The sequence below is a fragment of the Bipolaris maydis genome (assembly GCF_028858645.1).
Source record: "Bipolaris maydis strain C4 unplaced genomic scaffold PSV08scaffold_2, whole genome shotgun sequence".
Lineage (NCBI taxonomy): Eukaryota > Fungi > Ascomycota > Dothideomycetes > Pleosporales > Pleosporaceae > Bipolaris > Bipolaris maydis.
The window spans coordinates 1,483,236-1,502,978 of NW_027093858.1; the positions used below are offsets into that span (position 1 = coordinate 1,483,236).

General features: G+C 51.4%; 7 protein-coding genes across 7 annotated transcripts; 3 read left to right on the forward strand and 4 right to left on the reverse strand.

Annotated features, from left to right (window-relative positions):
• Positions 1-1,446: 1,446 nt before the first annotated feature.
• On the reverse strand, positions 1,447-2,962 carry PSV08DRAFT_265897 (PI31 proteasome regulator N-terminal-domain-containing protein). Its single transcript, XM_014229109.2, has 2 exons — positions 2,717-2,962; positions 1,447-2,659 (listed from the first exon to the last, which is right to left on the reverse strand). The coding sequence occupies exons 1-2, from the start codon at positions 2,904-2,906 to the stop codon at positions 1,692-1,694; spliced, it is 1,158 nt and encodes a 385-aa protein (XP_014084584.1). The 5' UTR covers positions 2,907-2,962; the 3' UTR covers positions 1,447-1,691.
• A 308-nt stretch (positions 2,963-3,270) lies between these two features.
• On the reverse strand, positions 3,271-5,176 carry PSV08DRAFT_194965 (WD40-repeat-containing domain protein). The gene is made up of 5 exons (XM_014229108.1): positions 4,917-5,176; positions 4,708-4,862; positions 4,496-4,655; positions 3,580-4,450; positions 3,271-3,529 (listed from the first exon to the last, which is right to left on the reverse strand). Exons 1-5 carry the CDS (start codon positions 4,960-4,962, stop codon positions 3,475-3,477), a joined length of 1,287 nt encoding a protein of 428 aa, XP_014084583.1. The 5' UTR covers positions 4,963-5,176; the 3' UTR covers positions 3,271-3,474.
• On the forward strand, positions 5,175-8,936 carry PSV08DRAFT_407236 (uncharacterized protein; the record flags this gene model as incomplete). The annotated part of the gene is made up of 5 exons (XM_066093773.1): positions 5,175-5,224; positions 5,272-5,525; positions 5,712-5,829; positions 5,888-6,252; positions 6,380-8,936. 5 exons carry the CDS (start codon positions 5,175-5,177, stop codon positions 8,878-8,880), a joined length of 3,288 nt encoding a protein of 1,095 aa, XP_065949784.1. The 3' UTR covers positions 8,881-8,936.
• On the reverse strand, positions 8,888-11,027 carry PSV08DRAFT_398866 (uncharacterized protein). The gene is made up of 2 exons (XM_066093569.1): positions 10,267-11,027; positions 8,888-10,156 (listed from the first exon to the last, which is right to left on the reverse strand). Exons 1-2 carry the CDS (start codon positions 10,967-10,969, stop codon positions 8,925-8,927), a joined length of 1,935 nt encoding a protein of 644 aa, XP_065949785.1. The 5' UTR covers positions 10,970-11,027; the 3' UTR covers positions 8,888-8,924.
• A 128-nt stretch (positions 11,028-11,155) lies between these two features.
• Positions 11,156-11,951, forward strand: PSV08DRAFT_358963 (uncharacterized protein). The gene is made up of 2 exons (XM_014229105.2): positions 11,156-11,237; positions 11,300-11,951. Exons 1-2 carry the CDS (start codon positions 11,205-11,207, stop codon positions 11,636-11,638), a joined length of 372 nt encoding a protein of 123 aa, XP_014084580.2. The 5' UTR covers positions 11,156-11,204; the 3' UTR covers positions 11,639-11,951.
• PSV08DRAFT_215710 (major facilitator superfamily domain-containing protein) lies at positions 11,924-13,790 on the reverse strand (the record flags this gene model as incomplete). Its single annotated transcript, XM_014229104.2, has 2 exons — positions 11,924-12,471; positions 12,530-13,790. 2 exons carry the CDS (start codon positions 13,788-13,790, stop codon positions 11,945-11,947), a joined length of 1,788 nt encoding a protein of 595 aa, XP_014084579.1. The 3' UTR covers positions 11,924-11,944.
• A 967-nt stretch (positions 13,791-14,757) lies between these two features.
• On the forward strand, positions 14,758-17,253 carry PSV08DRAFT_407239 (uncharacterized protein; the record flags this gene model as incomplete). Its single annotated transcript, XM_014229103.2, has 2 exons — positions 14,758-14,774; positions 14,878-17,253. The coding sequence occupies 2 exons, from the start codon at positions 14,758-14,760 to the stop codon at positions 17,129-17,131; spliced, it is 2,271 nt and encodes a 756-aa protein (XP_014084578.1). The 3' UTR covers positions 17,132-17,253.
• Positions 17,254-19,743: the final 2,490 nt, after the last annotated feature.

Below are 19,743 nucleotides of genomic sequence, written 5' to 3' on the forward strand. Positions count from 1 at the left end.
TCTTGAGCCACCGGCAGTATTTGATGAATGCTCCTCGGGTTCGTCTCGCCACAACTGTCAAAGGGCAACCCTTTGGAACCGAAGAATATGCGAGCCGTGTTCGACCCAACTGCCTGGTAAATTCACCATCCTCCCACATCTCCTGTCAAGGCGCCGCAACCTGAGCTGAGACGAGCACCACGAAAAAAAAACCAGGATGACTCGGACAAGAGCAACAGGCTCGTAGGCGGCTACTTGGCGAAAGGACTGCCTAGCAGCGCGCCACACCGCGTGATTCTACTGGTAAATTTCTCAGCAGGAGTATAGCGGAGTGGAGGAGACTAAGGCAACAAGTGGGAAGAGTGGTCAGCCAGGTGCATGTGTGGGATGTTGATACTTGCCCTTACTACCCACACACGTCCAGCCCATTGTTCATCACCCCGGTCCCCCTTGTGACTAGACGGAGCCTGTCACCTACCTCTTACCGCGAGCGTTTGCACTTGCGCTACCAATGTGCGTGAATTGTCCCCAATATTCCCAAATCCGTCTCCCCTCAAAGAAGCACGTTCGTCGCAGATTTCAATCGCAACCCCCCTTCCCCACACAATGCACCAGTGCACCACTCGACCTTCCAAGATCAGTACACGGAAGCCAATCCCGAGGTTCCTTATCCATATGTACCTGTTCCCAGTGATCCTACCAAAAAAGAAAACGCGTCATTCGATCCTCAGCCAATATGCACAATACATGAGATCGGCCCAGGCGTGTGTGTACTCTAGGCACCCACTCTTCACAGTCTCCAACCCACCTACTTTACCATGCTAAAAGAGAAAATAAACCATCTGTTTCTACTGCAAGATGCAAAATAGAAATCGTACTAAAGATAACCCCGCATACACACTCTGTAGCACAGTAACTAATTCAAGACGATTCTGCCTTGAAGTCTAAGCCTCATTCCTTCCCCCACTTCCAACTAGCTTCGAAGAGACATGTGTGCAAGAGAAAAAAGGGCCAAGCCAAGCGCTACACGTGTCGTACACAGTCTACTTGCAAGCAACTCTTTGGAGATGCTGAAACACAACACCAGTCTTATGGATTGTCTTTTCTGCCGTGCTGTGCTAGACATAGGAAACAGAGAAAAAAGATGGGGGGGAAAGATCGATGGTGTTCGTAGGCCATGCCATTATTTCGCTCTTATGATAGGTAGTTTGTGAACATTTGATTTGAAACATACACACACACATATACACTGGTGAAGGGCCATGGGTAAGATTAGGGAGAACAGTGGGGTTCTGATAGTTTGCCGCGCTTTTTTTGCTTTTCTGTAATTGAAGAAGGGACTTTGGGGGGTTTTTTTTTTGAATACAAGCAACGCAACTGGGCAGAACATCCTGGGTAAGCAAAAAAAAAAAACAAGGCGGGACTTGCAGGAACAGAGAAAGGAAAAGCAAACGGCACAGCCTACATGCAATCAAGAGATGGGATTTATTGTACAATATCACTACATAGCCTGAGTCAATCTGCAAACGTGGTGCCTCGGCCGATGCAGATTGTCATGTCAAGGGCACTGTAGCTCCAACTGTGCCGCACGCGCGTCATCGGCAATACTGATCAAATGTCGTCATAAAATTCATTACTCGCAGACTTTTCCTCGCGTTATCAACACCCATCATCTCATCCATTTCTTTGAGAATCTGCTCACATTTGCCTGTTTAGATGAAATCGCCGTCCCCAAAGCCTCCAAACGGATTTGGTGGCCGGCCGCCGAAACCTCCAGGTCCGCCGAAACCACCTCCTCCTCCACCGGGAAAGCGGGGGACTCGTCCTCTATCCTCTGCTCTCGGATCGCCGGGTCCAAACGTATCGTATCGCGCGCCCGGAGGAGCCATTGGATCGTAGCCGCCTTGTCCGCCTTGACCACGAAATAGCGGATCGTCAAACGTAGGGTGCATACCGCCGCCACCGAAACCACCTGGTCTTGGTAGGCCACCTGCTAGATGTGGTCGTAGAGGATCGTTGGGCCCGAGTCCCTGTGGATACAAGTCGTCATGACCAATGTTGATGGGATTTCGATTATCTTGGAAACGACCTGGCCGACGGTCCAAGTCCAATTCATCGTCAAAGCCGGGTATGGGTTCAGGCAGATGTCGGCCGGACCGTGGTGGAGCAGCAAGAGGATCATTGAATGGGTGGGGTCGCGCGGGGTCAGGATCAGCCGATGGCTGCTGTGGATTGGGAGGATCACTTCGTGAGGGATCCTGTCGATCTGCTGTGGGTGTGCGCTCCTGATCTGTTGTGCTTTCCTCATAGCCGGGCTTGTTCAAACGTGGCGCCAGCTTCTGGATCACAGAGATTTTGAGCAGCGAGCCAAGATCGTTCAGCCGGCCGGGTGAGATGAAGAGATCTTGCAACTTTTGTGATGCATCCTCTGTTGAAGTTCCTTCGGGAACGCTAAAGGGTAATTGTGATTCGGAGAGGTAGTCTTTTGTGGTGAGTTCGAAATGTGTCGTCTTGTCGTCGCCTACAGCCAGAGCGAAGACAACAGCCTTGCCTCCCAATCTATTAACCTTGACAAGAAACTCCATAGCTGACTGTGCGTGTGCATATCGAAATGCGTAAGAGGAGGAGGCATTCCATTGTGCAGGTAGTTCCTTTGGGTCTTCGGCGTCTGCGTGCGCTTCTGTGAGTATCTAAGTTATGATGGGTAATCAGACAAGTAGAGGACATGAATGCCTACCTATGCGCTCGTCTTCGCCCAGTCCGATGAGACGAAAACCGACAGCAAGCATGCCAGCGTGGACTGCCAGTGCAACAGCCTCTGTTCCGTTCTTGAGCTGTGATGCCTCTCCCTTAGGTAGCGAAGTGGCCATGAACAAGGCGAGCGAACCCGCGCTGAGCGGGTTGCCCGTTGTATTTGTTTGGACCATGTCTGGGGGGGGGGGGGGGGGGGGTTAATCTTTGGTGCAGTTGGTGCAGTTGTGTAGGATTTATGTCGTAACAGGCGAGAGACAGAGAGAGGGGATGTGTGGGGTGATAAAAGAAATGGTGGTTGTCAAGGTTCAAGTATGGTTCCCGATCAGGCAGCGGAGTTGGGAGCTGGAGCTGTCAAAAGAGAGCCAATGACGCAGGGGCGGGGTCTGGGGCTGCGCTAAACACGCCCGCTGCGGGCCTGCTGCAGCTGGATCGCCGCACCTCACACTCACGATATCTGTTCATGCATGATGCTGCAGTATAGCTCAATCAGCGTCCAGATAGAATATTCAATGACATCACCAAAGGTACAAAGTGCTGCGCACAAACAGGAACACATGTATTGCTGTACAACAAAGCTGTAAGGTATTCGCCAGTACGTCAGTGTGGGCTATGGCACTACCAAACACAAGGATACGCCAGTCCACGGGGAATAATACGAGACCACCAAACGCCAGAGGCAATGCACCAAGACGCCACAAGCACATTCACAAATCAGATCAGAAAATCCATAAAGCGGGAAGCCTATTCCGGTAGGTCGTGGGAGTTGCTTGCGGCAAGTTCGTTCGGTTCGAGAAGACTGTCGACGTTAGCAAAAGTTGATCAAGAACGAGCAAACATGTATCTTACGAGTATTGCTTATACAGGGTGCCCTCGCCTCCCTTTTCGAGGTCGACATTAAAGACGTAGTAGTTGCCCTCGCTAGTGACAACCATGATCTGAGGCCCATTGTTGTTAAGCGCAACCACATTCCTTACTGGGCCCGACGACGAGCTGTTGGGTGAGCGTGGTATCTTGACCCAAGCAAAGTCGCGCGACGGTTCCCAAATCTCCGCTACTGCGTTGGGCAGGTACCCTCCCACGGTAGCAGCGAATGACTTTCCGACCGTTTGGGATGTGCGGCGTATCAAGCTTCCCAAAGTGGGGTTGATTGCTTTCCGTTCTGGAGGCGCCATGTCTGCTGTACTAGCACCGAATTCGTCAGATGCCTCTTCGCTTGCTAGACTACTATTTCGCTGATGGGCAGAACCCCCCGGCCGCGTAGGTCCCGAAGACACGCTATTACTCCTGCTATTGGGCGCACCCAGACGGAAGATGTGCACCGTCTCCGTTGCCGAGGAGACGCTCAGTAGTGTTGAGGCCGAGTTGAACGACATGCTGTATATCCTCGCTGGTATAGAGCCTCTCCTGAACTGGTATAGTTTCTGCGCATCTGGAATCGAGAACACGCGAACAATAGTGCCCTTTTCCGATGCTGTCGCAAGCAGGGTACCATCGCTGTTGAGGGCAATGCACGACAGCGGAGAGTTGTGCGCTTCTATGACGTTGACTGCTTCCATCTTGGTCGCATCATATATCAATACCTCTCCACTTGTTGGCGCGATGTGATCAGTCTTTGGCGGCGCATGCGAGGGTGGTTGGAAGGTTGCAGGTGCGGCTTTGGTGGGCAGTGGGAACACGAGATAGTTGTTTTCTGACGACGCAGAGAGGGCGCATATAGCTACACATGTTAGCGACTGTGAATCATTTGGCGGGGCCGTCTTACCGTTGGGATTTGGTGACGTCTTCTCGGTCTTGAGCATCTGCATGTTGCTTATGTCGTAGATGTAAAGCTCTGATTCCAGGACGACAACCAGGCGCTTCCTGTTCATGCGCATAGCGAGGATAGCCGTCCTAAAGGTCATTTCGCATATCGTGGAGTGTCTCTTGGCCTTGTCAGTGCCTAGCCAAGACAGCGCATGTTCCCATGCCACAAACCTTTGTGTTTTGTATCCGAAGCACTCGGGGCGACAATGTTAGCGCAACCAGCGACGTCGAGAAAAGCATCTCAAGGCTGGAAACATCTCCTTCGCGCGACTCGGACTGCTTGTTAAACGGGTCGGTTGTGTATATGCGGTACCCATTTGTGGTGCCTGGTGAGTAACTACGTCAGTTTCGATGCCGCCACAGGTGTGCACACGACATACCAACGCCCAGGTGGCTGTGATCCTGGTTGAATGTAACAAAGTTCATGGCTTTAGAGAGATTCCGGATGTGCCGCTCTCGGTGTTGTCGACGCTGTGTGAGAGTAGTTGTCGCTGTAGCTGTAATAGCTGTGAGCTACCCAAGTGACAGCCTAGTAGTGGAGCTTGGGGCAGCCGTTTGTGAGCGGTCAGCCCTGTGGGCGACGTGTAAAGTATCCTCTTGTACCGAAGCGATGGCGATGAAGTAGCTGATATGTCGGTATGGAGGTTGGAACGCGCAGCAGGAGATGTCTAGAGACTATTTACAACTTGTATGTAGCTGCTTCCCACCTGCCGGCCATGGTTCACGCGCATGCAGGGATCCCGACGTCAGCCTCAGCCCCACGTTGTGGCTGAGGCACCAGCCCAGCAAAAACATTACTCTTCTCAGTAACTATCCCTCCACATTACGAGCAACCCCAACCCCAGGCATGGTGACAGATGCTGGTGCGCGGCCCAAGAAGGGCTCTGCTAAACGCAAGGGTAACCAGAAATCCCTGCGCGAGAGAAGAGATATTGACATTATGAACGTGAGGCCGTCCACCACCCTCACGACCGCCACCTTTTTCCACAGTCACGGGACTGACGTAGCACCAGACAAATGACAGTAGCATTGTATCCAAGAGAAGCGTTTCCAAACTGTATCTCAACCATGAACCAGACTTCTATGAGCCATTTGTGCCAAAATTTGTTCGTCGCAGTATGTGGCTCACCCACTTGGGGTACTAGTCTAGCAGGCTGACCATGTCCAAAAAAAAGACCCGCTCATCAACCGCGGCTACTGGCTGCGAATGCATGCCATCGAGCAGGCAGTTCATAGGTTCTTGGAAGAAGAGAATGGAAAGTCAAAAGTCGTTGTGAATCTTGGGTGTGGATAGTGAGTAAGATATTCGGCATCAGCTCGTTTTATGCCAGATGGCACTGACTCCTAGGAGTGATCCCTTGCCCTTCCAGTTCTGGTACAGGTATCCTTCTCTCGCACAATCAGCTACCTTTGTGGATGTTGACTATCCGCAATTGATGGGGAAGAAGCGGGATCGTATGCTAAGCAATGACCTCCTTCGAAACGCCTTGTTGAAGACCAAGCTCCGTCAGACCGAGCAGCCTATACTTCTCCGCAGTGACGGCTATATGGCACTAGGCTGCGACCTCAAAGATCTTGCAACACTTGAAAGAGTCCTTCGAGCCGAGTTTGATATTTCGGCAACCTCGATTTTATTCGTTGCCGAAGTGTCTGTGACTTACATGCCGCTCAAGGACTCTGATGCACTGATACAGTGGGCCAGCACCATCGGAGACGGTAAGTCGGCTCGAAGATCCAATTGAAGGAAATTACTGACCATCATAGCCCGCTTCTGTATACTAGGTAAAAAAAGATCCTGCATATCTGTATACTCCCCGTCCCACACTGACTCGATGCCGTCCAGAACAATATCTTCCTCAAGGCCCAGAACACCCCTTCGCTAAAACTATGCTCTCTCACTTTGACAAATTGCAGGCGTCAATCAAAGCGGTTAAGCTACATTCATCACTGGATCAACAAGCAGCTCGGTTCCGCAACGCCGGCTGGCCAACGCTTGTCATGGCTCGTAATCTGTGGGACCTCTGGTCCGATGATTCGTTTACCCCTCCTAGCCTCAGACGCACGATCAATGCCACTGAGCCCTTTGACGAGTGGGAGGAATTTGCGCTATTCGGCGGCCATTATTTCCTGCTTGTCGCCTCCAACGTAGAGACACAGGGGTCAAATGAACCGATCCACGAGGAGACAGCCACTAAGGAGTGCGTAAATGGCACCGACGCGGGGAGTATTACCCTGCATTGTTGGAAGCAGCACAATGATGCTACCTTGACGCTACGCCGTTTCCCGGCGGCTTTCACATTGGACAAGGATACGGTGGCTCTTTACGGTGGACAAGGAACGCAGACCCGTCTCGCCGATATGGACATGCTGAGACAGGAGGACTCTGACCAGGATCATGTTATTCAACCTGTTAATCTGCTACCTGCTGCACGTATGTGCCATACAATCACATCGATGCAAGATGGTGAGGCGTTGTTGGTCGGAGGACGTGGGTCACCCACCCAAGCATGCGCAGATTGCTGGCTCTTCAAGCATGGAACTTGGACCAAAGTAGATGATCTCATGCCAGCTCGTTATCGTCACTCAGCAGTCGCCGTTCAACTAGGGTCTGGGGAGGCACAGACGCATGGAGTCTTAGTACTTGGTGGCAAAGCCAGCGACGGCACAGTACTTGACGCCAACAATTACTGTGCTCTGTGGACTGCCAACACCGGCTGGCACAGCATTTCCGTCGACGGACCGCACCCGTCTCCACGTTTTGGTGCCGCAACGTGTACGATCAATTCAGCCAGAAACTGCGGGCTACTCACAGGAGGCGGCAACGAGAGCGGCGTAGTTGTCGACGATGCCTTATGGGAGTGGTCCATTTCCGCCACACCAACACCACGAGTGAGCTTTAGGGACCGCACCAATGACATGCGCAGTAGCCTGACAAATTCTGCACACGCGCGTATAGGCTCTGTCCTAGTCCCCTGGAACGATGCACTGTTGATGATTGGAGGTGTTTCGAAGAAGCATATCCACAGTCTATCAGACGACTTTCTGCTCTTGACATGCAAGGGCGCGATCATTCAAGTGGAGCGTCCCAGCATGCACGTCTCGCCCCACACGTCGTGGCCTTTGCTAGTGGGCGTAGGAGCCGTTTCATCCTCTCGAGGCGAGATTGTGCTTGCAGGAGGAGGAGCGGTATGCTTCTCGATGGGCAGCTACTGGAACCAAGATCCGATTTCCATCCTCCCTGGCGCTACCCAAGGGGCCAAGTCGTGGCGTCGTATTGGGCCGAGTCAGGTTGGCAGCGGCACAGCAGGCACAAAAGGCACAAGACAAGCGAATGCAGCTGAAACAAGACGTGATGGTCCTCGAGAGAAGGCAAGTGGGAAAGAGAAGCCTGTGGTTGCGGCACGTACGGCCGAAGTTCAAAGGACCCAGGTCAGTTCGTCAGATGACTTTGCGAGGCTCGTTGCCTCCTCGAAACCCGCCATCATGACCGGCCTTGACATTGGCCCGTGCACAGATCTTTGGACTCTGGACTACCTGAAAGAGAACATTGGCCCAGAAAGGGAAATCGTAGTGCATGAGTGCTCATCCGATCGGATGACGTTCAAGGACAAGAACTTCTCCTACGTGAAGAAATCCACCACCGACTTCCTTGACGGCATCGCAAAAGGCTCCCATGAATACTTGCGTGCTGTATCATCGAGCCAGCCAAACAAACTGCCTACAAAACTCGAAGAAGACTTCCCCAGCATCGCTAATGACTTTAGAATCCCAGATGTATGTGAAATAGTCAAGGAAAACTACCACAGCTCTCCGCTCCGCATCTCAGGCCCAGTGTCTCTATGGCTGCACTACGATGTCCTATCCAATATTTTATGCCAAGTTCACGGCAAAAAGACACTGTTTCTCTACCCACCCTCTGATGTTTCCCTCTTAGACTTCCCACCAGGAGGCTCCTCGTCAAACACCGATGTCCTGACGTCCAAAAACAACAAGCTACGTCGTACACACCCGCACGTAGCATCTCTCGCACCCGGAGACGTCCTTTTCATCCCTCCCATGTGGAGTCACACGGCGACGCCAGAGGACTGTGTTAGTGTCGCGGTAAACGTGTTTTGGAAGGGCCTGAATAAGGGGTATGCGGCGGGCAAGGATGTTTACGGGAACAGGGACTTGCAGGCGTACGAGAATGGGAGAAGAGATGTGGAGAAGATTGTAAGGGCATTCAAGGATATACCAGGGGATGTGTCGAGGTTTTATCTTGAGAGGTTGGCAGGGGAGATTTTGGAGAAGGCGCAGAAAATCGGTGGGGAGAAGGACGCGAAGCTTCATGAAGAAAAGGCGTAGGGCAATTGATAAAAGTTACGACATGTTGATTGGAAAAAATGTATCTAAACTTCCCCCCATACCTCCTTCCAACGTCTCTCATCCAACTCAATCGGCCCATCAAACTTCCCAAACCTCGGCGGTCCTGTCCCAGGCTCAGGAAGACATACCCACTCCCTGACACACCCGGGCACCTCCATCTTACTATGACTAACACAAAGCAACGCCTGATGCTCCTGCAACCCCTTTACCACACCACCTCCTCTCCCCATCCCCACAACTCTGCCTCTCTCATCCACCTCTCTGCCCTCCCCCCAACTGAGAAAAAGCAAACACTTATCCCTCACCGCATCATCCATGCCACTAAACGCCTCATCCAAAATCACAATATCAGGATTCCGAATCGTAGCCCGTAGAAACAAAATGACGCGTTGGGCGGAAAATGAAATCTCACCAAACAACGTCTGCTTCGCCCATTCAGGCCCCTCATCATCACTCTCCTGCTTCTGGAAACTCGGTCGTATCTCCCGCTCAAACCACTTCAAAGCCGCCTCTACTTTGCTCTCCGCCCCTTCGTCGAACTTTGGCCGCGAAATCGGTGTCTCACTCCACGCACTCTCGAGTGCTTCCCTCACACTCAGGCGCTTGGGAAACAGCGCATGAACTTCTGGACTCGCATGTCCCATCCGCGCTTGTATCTCGAAGATCGAGATGCCTGGGGTGCCTGGTGAGGGGAGGCGCGAGCGCTGGAAGAGTTTGATCGGGGCGGAGTAGGTTTGTGGGTGATCAGATGTTACGAGGCTGAGCAAGGTGGTTTTGCCGGAGCCGTTGGCGCCGAAGATGCCCCAGCGGGATCCGCGGTTGACGGTCCAGTGGAGGCCAGGGGTGCTGGAGGAGGTGGGTTGATGCCAGTCTCCCAGAACGGAGTTTGCACCATAGGAGATGCGGACGCCGTTCATTTCGACAAGGGGTTCGCCGGAAGATGGGGTGGATTTGTCGGTTTTTTCATAGCCGTCGCGACTTAGGACTGGTAGCGTATCTGCTGGGATCTTCGGGTCTCTTTCAGATAGAAGGCGGCCCACTTCGTGGACTTCCTTTGCATTCGAGCCTTTTGTCTTGGTAGTCCCGGTCTCTTGAACAAATTGATACTCCTCTTTCAAAAATCTCAGGACTTCTTCTTTAGGCCCCAACTGTCCTACTACTCCATCCTCCCCCGCATACACAAGATGCGTAACCCACTCTGGAATCTCATCCTGAGGCCTCAGACTGAGCACAATGCGAGGAGCATTTGCTTCAGCTAAGCGATGTAAAACCTCAGAAATATGCTTCGTGACAATTGGATCCAAACCAACTTCATCCTCTCATTAGCTGATTCTCTTACAAACTCTACTAAGCAGCTAAACTTACTAAACGGCGCATCCAAACATAGCATTTCAGGCCCACTCAGCAACGCCTTTGCAATCCTCGCTCTCCTTGACTGCCCATTACTCAGCATACTGACAGGCTTCTCAATGAACCTTTCCAGCTCCAAATCCCGCATCACTCTCTCCATATCCTCAGCTCGGATACTCTTAGCCTTGAGTTCTTCTTCACCTGGATTCATCGTCACGATTCCCGTTAGATAGCGCTGGACAGTGAAATCCGTTTCTTCCTTTAGCGACTCGTATCGCGCGGATAGGTACGCGCCGCCGAAAGCTTTGCGCTCAACGTCGAAGCCGACATATTCGATTGCGCGCTCGGGGAAGCGGAGATGTGGTTTACCTTCTGTGATAGCTGGGCTGAGAAGGTAAGGGAATGAGCGTGCTGTAGGTGGGAAACAGAGGAATTGGCCGCGAAGGATTTGCAAGAATGCTGTTCGGATATCTGATGATGGGCTTAGGATGGCCCAATGCTGGTTTGGTGTTGAAGAGGAAGGCAGGGAGATTTTTAGACTGGGAAATAGAGCCGGATTCGCATTTGCGTTTCCATGATTGAATTTCGAAGAAGGGTGGTGACGGTAAAAGGTGCCGTTGTTAATCTTCACAATGGGCGGGTCTGAGTACAATTTCCGTGAAGCTTGGAATCTCGCACATTTTGTTGCCGCCAGAAATAGTGCTGGCGTCCTTTGCATGTCGAAATCAGTGTTGGTGGTGGTGGACTCGTCATGTTTTGATGCTTTGGCGTGGAGTGATGTTCGGCGTGCGGTGGTAGCGGAGAAGCGTCCGATTCCGCGACTGAGGTTGGGATGACGTTCGCGACAATCTTATGCCGAGGTACGCAGTAAGTAAGTTGCGGTCACGTTTCGCTGCAGAAGCCATTCATCGCCGTCGCCTTATTGGGTGTTGTGTGTCTACGAGCCTGCAACGATGCTTCCTAGCTTGCAGCCGTCTAGACCAAAGGTGAGTTGCCCTGTCCAAGTCAGGACAAGTTATTCTTCCTTCTATCAACTCACACGACATAGCCTCCACAGCAGTCCTCACAGCCAGCGTACGCGCAACAACGGCGTGCTACCCACTCCTTGCAGCAAATTATATCGCAGCCCCCCAGCCTCCCTCTGAACCCTCCAAAACCGCGTTCCCAAGTCGAAGCCATGCCGCCTTTTGGCCCTCCGCAAACACCCGCATCTTTCTTCACGCCCGTGTACGACAGCGCCGTACGGCACCCAGTCTTCTTCACTCAGAATCTGAAGAAGCCCCCATTTCCTCTACCACAAGTTGCGAGTCAAGGTTGTAATCCGGTGGCAAGCGGGTACATCATGGAGCAGGGAAGAGCAGAGGCACCGGGAAGGACAAAGTTGTAATGGTAGATACGACCAAACTGAATGCATTTGGACGGCGTTGTGGTGTATTGAGCGACTGATTAGGGTTCTTTCTGAAGAAGAGCAATGCTTCACACATGCAACAAGCTGGTTAAACCCGACTCGACGATATTATTATTGGCCTGTAAACTTTCTATGGCACTATGTAGGCTCCGTGTTTGTGCTCGAGTAAGAACATTTGCTCTATGGCGTAGTGAGTATCTCTAACAATCTGACTCGGCCACAGCATTCATAAAAGGTTGCTACGTTGCCCTTGTAAGCTTCTCATCCCAATTCCATACTTTGTCCCTACAAGCTTTGCCTCCCTACAAGATTACTGGGCAGCAATGCGGTGGTAATGACACAGCCCAATGTCACACCCCCAGCCAGATACAGTACACTGTTAATATCCCTCCCTGCTCCTCCACCAGCATACAAGTGCTGTGCAATCAGCGGACTAACGATACCGAAAAGCCTGCCCCAGAAGCTTGCAATTCCACATGCAGTGCCCCGGATGGGCGCTGGGAAAGCTTCCGGTGTCCATCCGTACAGCACAGAGTTGAACATGGACTGGAAGAAGTATTCCATGATGTTGAAGCCTATGTTGGACGCCGCCGAGTTGACGCTACTGAAGAGAAAGATGGAGATGCCCATGAGGGCTGAGGAGACTACCATTGTCCACTTGCGGCCTACTCGCGATGCACGGTAAGACAGCGTCCCCAGTACTACTCCGAATACTCCAGGAAGGTAGATGAATATGTACGATCGGTACGTATAGCGAAGGGACAAGTCCAGAGCGCCATTCTTCACGGCCAGAATTTGCGGGAGGTAGGTTCCTGAGGCGAAGTTAGCGACGTATGTCTGAGTACAGATGGCTGCGTTGCAGTTACATACCGGCAACAGTAAACCCCCAGTAATCACAGATATATGTCAGCCAAACGAGCAAGGTCAACCTTGTCATCTGGAAGCTTGAGAAGAGGATCTTGAAGCGATCGCCTTCCAACTTAAGCTTCTCAGTCCACGTAGATTTGAGTTGCTTAACGCCACCTCCAAGTATAGGTGCAGTGCCTCGGTTGGATTCAAACGCATGCTCCAGGACCTCAAGGTCTCCCAGGGTTAGAGTGCATTTAGTGTGGTTGTACTCAGCTATCTTGTGTAGCACACTGACGGCCTCGGCGTCTTTGCCGCGGTAGATGAGGAACTTGGGCGACTCTTGGAAGTCGAAGAGGACTGACCGTAGAACGAACACTAAGATCGTAACTCCGCCTAGTGTGAATAGAAGATATCGCCATCCCATGTTATCCTTTTTCAAGCAACACGCTTCGCCCAGCTCAACAGCCGTACAAGCAGGGAGTGCACAGTCTCCTTCTGAGAAGTTTGGACTGCAGGACCAGTTTGGAATGTACCCATAGGCCAAGACTGAACATATAACGACGCCAATCGGCTGGAACATGGAGAGAAGAGGAAGAAGGTAACGCTTGTTCTGTGGAGTGGCTTCCAGTGTAATGGTCGTGTCGATAGGAATGTTGCCTCCGATGCCGAACCCAGTAAGAGCCGTCAGGACCAATATGGCATTGTAGGTGCTAGGGGCGCCGATGCAAGTACCAAAAATACAAGCAACGAAGACGGTCAGGTTGAAAGAAGACTTCCGCCCAATCACATCTACTAGAACACCCCAGACGAAGGCACCGGATGTAAGCCCAACCGAGAAGGCGGTGGAGAGTTTGCCAGTCTCGTCAGCTCCAAACCCAAACTCCTGCTGTATTGGAGACAAAACTAGACCAAAGGCTTGTGCCCACATGAGATCAATCATGTACCCGAAGCCACACAAGGCCCATATTGACCACTGGTAACGCCCCATACCCATGAGATCAATCTCATTATTGACCAATTCACACTTCTTCTCATAGAGTGAGATGCCAGTGTCTCCCAGCTCTTCAGCCGAAGAATTCGATCTTTCCAGATCGTTGAGTCGACTGAGAACATCTAGTTTTTCTTTGTCTGCGTCTGAAAGCCCTCTTTCTGTTTGTGGCGTTCTAGGAGAATCTGTGCTATCGAGCGTGGAGTAGGAGGAGAAGGAGGAAGAGGAAGCAATGGCAATACGAGGATTCAAAAGCGCCTCGCTTTCACTGGCTTCATGGCTTCTTTGCGACATGGTCTGGTATCAATTCAGGCACTTCAAAGATGGCAGTCTGGAGGACTCTCATTATTTTTGGCGGCTGTCCTCTTGTATGTGTATTGTGGGCTTACAAAGGACGGTACCAGGCTCCGCTGTGCCGCCAGAGGACTAGGGTGAGGGTGGTAATAGCTAAGCGATGCAGATAAGCAGGACTGATTGCGCGAGCAACATAGTTTGAGTGTCTAATTGTCAAAGGAGTTACACCCATGGCGTTTGTGCAGACGTTGGGTACGAGACGCTAACGGGTACCGGTGCACATTCGGTAGATCAAAGGGCCCAACGGTTCTGCCTGCTGCCAATAGACGTGAGACATGGTGGGCTTCATTCCGAGGAGGCTGACAAGAGATCGGATCGGAGATGTGCAATATCGATGGAGCGCCTTACGAAAGATGGTCAAAATGTAGGTTGTTGGAGAGGGTTTCAGGGCACGATCGCGGTAGATCGCCAGGAACATCGCTGATGATTTCAGCTGAAAAGGCAAAGCAACAGATTGCGCAATCATCTCGGTGCTACAAGACGTTGCGCCGTTATTTCTCTATCTTCGTCTCCCGCTGTGTCCGATTGTAGTCAAAGACGCAATACGTCATTGTGCGTCTCGAGTAGTCAATTGCCGTGGCCAAGAACCAGTATGGGCGTTTGAGAAAGCGCATGACACTACAAGATCGCGATGGTTTAGGCGGCTATGTCGTTTTAGGACGCACACGGTAATACACAACACTACAGGTTTTGCAAATTGAGTGGGGGGCATGCAGAATTCCGCCAAGGAGGCGCAGTCCGAGGACACATCGTGATCATGATGGAAATCTGAAATCTGATCGGTGAAGGATAGCAAAGTCAGACGGGGCGAACGAGAATTGGAAGAAATGGGTGTCCTGTGGATGGCACGTGAAGATGTAGTCGGTCTCCAGCACAAAAGGTCTAGCCCCACTTTACGTTCGCCAAGATGGTAGATCGAGGTCTGTGCGTCGCGATACTGGAACTTTTTTTTCTTGGGAAAATGCGAATGAAAAGTACAAACAAAGAAGACTTTGAACTCACACTCTTTTACAATGGCTCCCCGTAGAAAACGCCAGCGCCTCTCGCTCGATGGCGCAGAGGCCGTCACCGCCACCGCTGACGCAGACCAACCCTCCACCAATGCCGCAGCGGCGGCAAAGGAAGTCGCGCGCAGACAACTCTTCGTTCGCAGCCTCGCACCCGACGTCACCAGCGAAGACCTGACCGAGTACTTTTCCGAGTCCTACCCGATCAAGAATGCGCTTGTTGTGTTGGACAAAGAGACGCGCGAGTCCAAGGGCTATGGCTTCGTCACATTCGCCGATGTTGAGGACGCGCAAAGAGCAAAGGAGGAATTGAACAACACACAGATCAAAGGCAAGAAGATTAAGGTCGATTTCGCCGAGGCTAGACAGCGTGAGGGCGAGGAGAAGCGACCCAGGGCCGCCGACAGGATCAAGGCAGAGCGTGAGCAACAGGTCAAGGAAGCGCAAGTACCTAAAATCATCGTACGAAACCTCCCTTGGACCATCAAGACACCAGAGGATTTGGAGAAGCTCTTCAGAAGCTACGGCAAGGTCAACTTTGCAAATCTACCAAAGAAGCCTAATGGTGAATTGAGAGGATTTGGCTTCGTGTCTCTACGAGGAAAGAAGAATGCGGAGAAGGCAATGCAGGAGCTCAATGGCAAAGAAATCAGCGGCAGGCCTATCGCTGTTGATTGGGCTGTCGATCGTGACACTTGGCTGAATCTGCAAAAAACCGAACAAGAAGGCGACGCCAAAGCAGATGGAGACGAAGACATGGAAGATGCCGAAAGCTCCGTAGTCAGTTCTGATGAGGACGACGAAGAGGACGGCTCGGAGATGGACAGCGAAGATGAGGAAGACGAAGACGAGTCGGATAACAGCGATATCGACGACGAAGACATGTCCGAGGACGACGAGGAAGGTGGTGTTGAGCTAGATCAACAAGACAATCGACCAAAGCGCGAGGACTACACAGTGTTTGTACGCAATGTACCATTCACTGTAGATGATGAGCGTTTGAAGGAACACTTTCAACAATTTGGAGGCATACGGTATGCACGTGTTGTTGTAGACCGCGACACTGAACGGCCAAAGGGCACTGCATTCGTTGCATTCTTCACCGAGGAAGACATGGTCAACTGTTTGAAGGGTGTCCCACGTGTTAAGTTGCAAAAGAAGGATCTGAACAAGTCGGACGGCTCCACCATCACCGTTACACATTCAGTGCTCGAAGACGAGGATGCCGATCCCACTGGAAGATACACCATAGACGGTCGCATTCTACAAATCTCCCGCGCAGTCGACAAGAACGAAGCTAGTCGTCTTACAGCCGAGGGTGCAGCTTCGCGCTTTAATCGTGACAAGGACAAGCGCCGTCTCTACCTCCTCTCGGAAGGAACCATCAGCTCCAACTCGCCGCTTTATCAAAAACTCTCGCCCTCTGAGATCAAGATGCGCGAGGAGAGTGCGACGATGCGCCGTAAGCAAATTCAAGAAAATCCCTCGCTCCATCTCTCCCTCACCCGTCTCTCGGTTCGCAATATCCCCCGTAGCATCACTTCAAAGGATCTTAAGCAGCTCGCCCGTAGTGCTGTCGTCGGCTTCGCTGCTGATGTCAAGGCGGGTAAGCGACAAAAACTTAGCAAGGAGGAAGTCATTCGTGGCGGTCAGGAGATGTTGGTAGCGGAGAAGATGCGGAAGAAGAAGGGCAAAGGTATCGTCAAGCAAGCCAAGGTCGTCTTTGAGACACCTGCAGGTAGCAAAGTTCCGGAGGAAACTGGGGCTGGAAGAAGTAGAGGATATGGTTTCATCGAGTACTACACTCACCGTAATGCTTTGATGGGATTACGATGGCTGAATGGACATGCCGTGGATTACAAGATCAAGGCGGACCCTACACCAAAAAGCAAAAAGCAGGCACAAGAAGCACTGGAAGACAAGCGTAAGCGTCTCATCGTAGAGTTCGCTATCGAGAACGCGAATGTCGTCAACAGACGTACAGACCGCGAGGAAAAGTCCCGGGAGCCCCGCAAGCCGAAGACAGGTGGTGAGGCTGACGAGGACGAAGCCCAGCCAGACAGAACAAAGGGCAAGAAGCGAAAGCGAGACTCGAGTGCCGGAGACAAAAAGAGCAAGGGCAAGACCACCGACAAATCGAAACAGGGTTCGGATGCGGAAGCGGGTCCTGCTTCCGCTAAGAACAAGGGCAGTGACGAGAAACTCGCGCTGAGAACCAGGATCATTGCAAAGAAGAGGCAAGCCCGCAAGGCCAAGAGGTCAGGAAAGGCGTAATTGTAACCAGAAATAAAAGCATGATTGCAATTGCATTAGCGGCGGCGTTTACGTTGAATAGAGAAAAAGTCATAGCTATCTAGAACTCCGGTATCCGTTGTACACATTACAACGCTGTTCTGCTTCCGCGGCCATGGTAAAGTGATGAAACAAACATGCTAATTAGGTATTGGTTCCAACATATGCATCCCCACTTTGAACTACCCACGCCATGATCCCCCCACGGTCCAGGCCCCCCCTATATGGTGTACATATGCACATGTATGTAATGCATGATCCTAGCCGCCGCGCCTCGCGGCATCTCATCCCATGCTTTCCATCTGCTGGGCTTCGGTACCAGTTCCCCAATATCGAAATTCTCCCATGTTTTGCCGGTGAAGTGCTCAGTCCGCATCCGTATACCTACATCTGCGTGAAGGGGGGGAAGAGGGCATGGGAACGTCATGTCTCTGGAGATGGTCGTGTGGAGTTGGAGAAGGTATTTCGGTGAGGGGGTACGTGAGCCTCGCAGCTGCTGAATGGTAGTTGGGGCAGGAATGAAAGTTGGGGGAGGGGAGGGGGAGGGTTGTTTGCCTTGATTCACCTACTAAGTTTATTCTTTACGCTGGTTTCAATATTTAGAAATGCCGAATTATCTACGTATTCATGTTCATTCTTTTTTTTAATTCTTTCACATTCTAAATCACTGATCAATTGAGAAAGAAAACTCCAGCTCTCTACCGCATAGCCATGTTCCACCCACCTCTCCCCACGTTTCCAGTGCTGAAAAAATGATTCAGCATTCCTTCCCCTACCCGCAGCACCCACCCGAACGCTGCACACGCTCCCGTATTCCCCGGGTCGCAAGCGCCTCCCCGAAGCAAACGCCACGCATGCTGGTCGCACGCTTTCAGGCGGATCCTCCCGGGCTTTTGTCATACATGTGCAGAAGAAGAGGAAGGGAAAGCTTGATAACGGCTGAACCGGTGTAACGTGCTTGAATCTGTATGTACGCTATGAGGCACATGGACTGGTGAGAATAGAAGATTCGAATACAATGTTAATCCAGGGACTTAGGGGTGAGTTTAGAATCGATTGGTGCGGGCTGTGGGAGTTGATATTGCTAGTACCGGGCTTGATGAAAGGGAGTGATGTGTTGGATAGCTCAGAGTATGATTGTTTGTGGACTTGCTCACGGGAAACATCACCAAGATGTAAATGATCGACTACTTCTTCTCTGAAGGAGTATTGTTCTGTTAAGATAGCTCTACAACAGGGATACAAATCAACATTCAAAAGCAAACTAGAGGCTGTAAGCATAACTCACACAGCAGGCAATTCAGTCCGAGCCCTTGATTTTCGTTGTAAGTACTTTGCTATGTAGACATGCAACATGTGTACCACACTTATCCCCCATCATCTCCCTCGACCACCTCTGCCCTACCAGATCCAAGTCCCCTACCCCCAACCCCAACATGCCATAAAGCCACTCCTCCCAACCTAGCCTTCTATCCTCTCTATTCCCGAAATCGGCAAGCTTTCACCCAAAACTGTTCTTGTTCCACTGCATACGCGTCACACAGGCGCATGCGGGCTACAGTACCCGCCACCGTTCTGCTGTGTAAGTAAAGATGCTTGGGCGGCACGACGATGCCGCTGTTGAATGGGGAATGGAGTGTGTGACTGTCCAAACGGGATTTTTATGGCAAGTGAAACAGTGTGGGAGGCGGAGGGTTAACCGATTCCCCAATGATATCGTGGGGAGCTTGGGGGTCTGAGGGGAGATAATGGGTGTGATGGGAGGAGCTTTCTCAATATTGACGAAGGGAGTTTAGGATAGTGTGAGGTACCGTGTGCCGCGACAGAGTTCTATGGAAATGGAGGCTTGTTTGCTGAGATTCCTCGAGGATCATATTGACGTACGCATTGGCATGTGTGTAGTTTGCATTTCCACGTTATGTGCAGGATGCAGATGTGGGGTGGGCTTAGCGCACGAGCTTGGGACTGATCAAGTGTACCCAAGTGGGAGTCGATAGATCAAGCATTCATACTTGGGCGTGGATGGTGCTCTGAAGATGTCGAGTGCGAGTTCGTGTGACGATTACATGGCCGAATGCTAGGTCCTCGAGGATCTGGAGCGTGCTGTATAGGATAGAGCGGGGTTAACAACTTGGAACATAGTTACGTCCAAGGGGATGCAGATGGATTGTTGGAATTTTGCGTGTGAAGAGGCATTAGAACGCTTTATTTATCTTCCGTTAGTGCTAATGACCAGATTTTGGACATTGCACTTCCAGTTAGCTTATAAGTACCCCGTAAACATGTGATACTCAGCGCAAACGTATACTTCCAGGTACTTGGTGTATCTACTTAAACTGATGGAATATTGCGATATGCATTCAATAGCCTTTTGAGTTGACTTTTCACTACAACCTGGTAGGCACTAATGCAGAAATATCTATTGAGTGTTTGTGGTGTACGTAAAGAGCTGTGATGCATCAGGGATCCCCACAGCGTGTTGCGTAGGACCAACGCACTGAGCACTCTTAGCCTGTCACTGCACACCCTCAGGACATGTTTAGTATAGCTCCATCAAAGGAACAGTAAGCCGCCTAGTAGACAAAGTTTGTAAC